This window comes from Micropterus dolomieu, linkage group LG12 (genome assembly GCF_021292245.1).
Source record: "Micropterus dolomieu isolate WLL.071019.BEF.003 ecotype Adirondacks linkage group LG12, ASM2129224v1, whole genome shotgun sequence".
Taxonomy (NCBI): Eukaryota; Metazoa; Chordata; class Actinopteri; order Centrarchiformes; family Centrarchidae; genus Micropterus; species Micropterus dolomieu.
Window position 1 is genome coordinate 35,665,238 of NC_060161.1, and position 4,583 is coordinate 35,669,820.

Below are 4,583 nucleotides of genomic sequence, written 5' to 3' on the forward strand. Positions count from 1 at the left end.
ATTTTAATTTTAATGTTTGTATGTTAAAACAAAAATCAAATAGCCACTTGTTTGTTGTTTTTTAATACCTGTTTCTAAAAGGAAAATCAAATGACCAAAAGATACACGGACCCAAAACAATAAACAACTTGTTTTTTTGGTTTTAAAACAGAAAAAAAACAATAAACGACTTGGTTTTTTGGTTTTAAAACAGAAAAAAAACAATAAATATTTTTTTTGGTTTTAAAACAGGAAAAGACAACAAACGACTTGGTTTTTGGTTTTGAAACGGAATAAAGAAAGAATGAACTGTGAACGAACTGTGTTCAGAATCTTACACTGACGATGTGTCGTGCTTTTGTAGAATTTTTTCAAGGAACAATTATTAAATTAACAAACAATAATATGATCATATTTCAGTCATCCAAACAGCCCTTATTTAAATGACGTATTAGTCATTACCTCTCTCTCTCTACAGTATTTACTCAGCTTGTTTCCACACAGATTTTCACGTGTTGGATTACTGTAACGCCGTTTTAGCCAGAGTTTCTAAAACCACAATCAACAAACTGCAATATGTTCAGAGCTCTGCTGCCCAGATCCTGACGGGAACCAGGACACTGGCGAGGCGCTTACACGGCTCCACAATACCTCTCTGGCTTATCAACCCCTTACAGCCCAAATCCAGACTGCGCTCCTCAATCTGTCCCACAATGCACCTCAAATCTGTGGCTGACTCCCTCTCTGCCTCCTGAACTTTAAAGCTCTTCTCAAGACACACTTTGTTAAACTTGCCTTCTGCTGCTGACGTCTTTTATGATTGTTTTACAGTTATTTTTATTAGTAATGTTGTTGATTTTGTTCTTTTATTTTATGTTCAGCGCTTTGAGACGCTGCTTTTAAAGGCGCTCTATAAAATAAGGTTTATTAATGTTCCTCACCTGTTCCCACGGCCGGCTCCTCACACATGGACGCTGCTCAAGGGTCAAACGCACTGCGGGGCCCTGTGACGTCACAGGTCAGTGACCTGCAGCGTTGTATGAGATGGTGAGGACAGAACTCGGACTTTGAACCGGGAGAGCGGGGTTCGAGTCCCGAGTCAAGCTTAGAGTCAACATTAAATAATTTTTATTTAGGTTAGGCCTTTTACGTAAGGTGACGTTAGTTAACTGACGTAGGCAGTTATTTTAACCCGCACCATGATCTTTCCTGACCTGAACCAAGTAGATTTGAAAGGCGACCCAAAGGGCCCCGAGCCGGCTCATGAGGGAGCAGGGTTGGTGCATGATGTGGGCCTCGCTGTGCTGCAGGGGGGACGGGGTGCAGAGGTGGGCCTGCAGGGGGCAGTAGGCGGCACCGTGGTGCACAGAGAGGCCCGGGAGCAGCAGAGGAAGAGGAGGAGGAGGAAGAGGAAGAGGAGGGTCGGCGCTGTTAGCACGGTGAGGACCGCTCCAGGTCTTTAAACTTCATGTTCTCTGTCTCTCTGTCTGTGTGTCAGCAGCGGCTCGGCTCGGCTCGGCTCTCTAACAGTGTTAGCGCAGGTGCAGCTGCGAGCTCGCGCCTGAAACGCCCTGCTGCGGTTAGCCTCTCTCCTGCTAGCTGTTAGCATGTAGTCCGAAGGTAAATACGCTTCCATTATCGGACACGCCCTCCTCCGGGGGCCTCCTGTCCGCGGACTGACCCCCCACCCCCCCCGCAGCCTGCCCGTCGTTATCACCGTGTTTACATGTGACCCAGTCAGTCAGTCCGAACTCACAGAAACCCAAAACCCCGGCCACCAGGGTCGTGGGCTGCGAGGACCGGTCCAAGTCCGCTACCGCCAAACTCCATTCTCAAAACAGCATATTAAGAGTTTTCTGTCCTACCGTTTAACCTGGAGCATTTCTGACGGCTCTGGGTTAATGTCGTGTTTCCTTTTATTAATTCGGCTTGTATCATAACTGTGGCCAGACTGCAGAACCTGCCTTTATAACACTGTCTGTGCTCAGTGGACGGGCTGACCCAGCTCGCTGTAATCACCGCGCTGTGTTCGGTACCAGGAGGTCGAGATTCAGATCTGTAAAAGTTCAAAGTTCGTCCCAATAAGGACTGATGGTGCATCTGAGTCACGCCGAATTAAAAAGTAACAGATGAGTGTTGATGAATCATGTCGGATATGTTCCTGCGAGGCTTGTTTATGTGCCGTGAAGAGGAGAAACCTTAAAGTGCCTGGTTTTTCTACGGAGTCTGGCGTGCATGTGACGCAGACTCCAGCTGTAAACAAAACAAAGTGTTGCTTCATCCCTCAGGCGGCCTGAAGTTAATTAATAACTGTTTGATATTTTACTCTGAGACTGATCACACTCAAGAACAAGTCATGTTTATGGTCGTGTTTGGTCATCAGGTTACCGTGGAGACCGCCGTCCCCAGACAGGGCCACGCCGAGGTTGCCATGGCGAACAAGGCGGAGCTGCACGCCTCAGACCACACCCCCTCCGCCGAGGAAGAGCTGCCTAAGCCCGCCGCACGCCGCCCCCGCCGCAGGGCCGCCGCCCCCTTAAGCAGGCGGGGTCAGAGAGGGAAGAGGCGGGGCCCCGCGGAGAAAAGGCGGGGCCCCGGCGAGAAGAGGCGCGGCCCCAAGGAGAAGAGGCGGGGCCAGGAGGAGAAGAAGAAGGAGGGCGTGACGGTGAAGAGGACGTGCAGCGACGGGAAGCGGCGCTGGGACAAGAAGCACTACTGCGTTTTCTGCCGCCGGCCGCAGGTAAAGATCGCTCGCCACCTGCTGAGGAAGCACGCCGACCAGCAGGAAGTGGTGGCCGCCAGCACGCTGCCGACGGGCTCCAAACAACGCCACCTGCTGCTGGAGCACCTGCGCTGCAGGGGCAACTACCTGCACAACATCGAGGTCCGTTCACCTGTTCACTGTTTGTTTACCTGTTTGTTTACTTGTTTACCTTCAGTCTGAAACACAGTACAACCTGAACTGTGACGTGTCGGTTCAGTCAGTTTTCAAAATAAAACACCCTGTGCAGAGTCCCGATCGTAAATAAACAATAAATAAACATGGTTAAAACAGAAGAAAAAATAAACAATGTAACTATGTAGCTACAAAATCTAAACATGTCAGCAAAATCAGGCAGAGCGCTCTTATTCTGAAAGGCTCCCTGTGGGAGATGCAGTCTGCAGAGCAGGTCCTTGTACATGGGGGGACGTTTACGACCAGACTGAAAGTTGCTGCTAATATATTTCACCACAAACTTTCACCGTCATGTTTTCTTCCTAATTTAAAGAAAGCGTCAAGCGGTGCAGCAGTCAGTCCTAGAGAACAGGACAGAAAGGATCTTCTGATGTCTCATTTCACATCACGACAGAACTCACTTTCTAAGTGCTGCTCGCTCACATGCGTCTCCGCCATTACACAAACTGTGTGCAGCCAATCAGATCAGTCTGTTCACTTTTTAAGGGCCATGGCCGTGACCAGGTAGGGAGGTCCAGTTGTTATTTGTGATAATTCAGTGAACCAGTACATACAGAAAGAGTAGTGATCAGGTAGTGCACATGAGACAGGAAGCCTTGGTATAGGCCTGCTAATCCTCACAGCATGTATTACCGGTGTAACACGGTAGCTACGGTGTGGGTGTTACCCATGATGCACTACACGTGGAATCCATACCTGTAGGAAATGACAGAGCAGCTTAAATATATCTCACATGAAGGCTCCAGCTGTCATCACAGGCAGTGTTGGGGAGTAACTAATAAGCTACAAGTTCAGTACTAAATAAAGTTTAATCCATGTGTAATAAAAGTACAGTTCCTTATGAAAGTTACATCTGAATCTTTCCTGTAAAAAGCTCGGCTGTGTGTTGAATAACACTCATTTTGTTGCTTTGCATGTTCTTCCTTTGTCGTTTGCAGCCGCAGTGTTTAGGATGCTGCTGATTGGTTCTTGTGTTTTGAATTTCCTGAAACGCCCGCCTTCCAGCCTCTCAAGCTGACATTTGATAATGGTTAAAACTGATGATGCACGGGTAGAGGTCGACCGATATGGTTTTTTTCACGCCGATACCGATCTTTTGAAATCCGGGTCGGCCGATGGCCGATTAATGCTGCCGATTTATTTTGGCTGATATTTGGCCGATATTTGCTTGGTTTTTAACCTCTATTTGCACCGAACTGAAGCACAGAAATCCGCGTTGATATTCGGTGCGGTAGATAACGGTCGTTAAGGTTCCAGTGCCGTATTAGCACCGGGTCTGTCTGTAGCTACCCGTTAGCAAAGCAAAGCCAGTCTGTCACTAGCCTATAGTGCGTTGGTCTCTTTTTTATTACTTATTTCTCTGCATTGAGTGGCAACCCTCTCAAATATAAGACACACAAACAGAACAAATAAAAGTCTCAGATTCACTCTGTAGTTGCAAAATTATTGCTTACTTATTGTGACATGATAGCAACTCTTCTGTGATAATGCAACTTCAACTACGATCCAAATTAGCCGAATGTCATGTGTCTTATTCAGGTTTTTTCTCTAAGTTGGCAGTAACATATCAAAAGTTTTTAATTAAATATAAAGGAGTAATAAGAATTGAATCCTTACCGTTAGCTCCTTAGGCACTGGATGAGGTCTG

At 47.2% G+C, this 4,583-nt stretch overlaps 1 protein-coding gene across 1 annotated transcript in view; it reads left to right on the forward strand.

The window, feature by feature from the left end:
- Window positions 1-1,178: 1,178 nt before the first annotated feature.
- LOC123979960 overlaps window positions 1,179-4,583 on the forward strand; it is an 8,993-nt gene continuing 5,588 nt past the window's right edge. Inside the window, exons 1-2 of the mRNA XM_046064070.1 lie at window positions 1,179-1,418; window positions 2,363-2,863. Of these exons, the coding sequence (XP_045920026.1) occupies window positions 1,179-1,418; window positions 2,363-2,863 (741 nt within the window). The remainder of the gene's footprint in view (window positions 1,419-2,362; window positions 2,864-4,583) is intronic.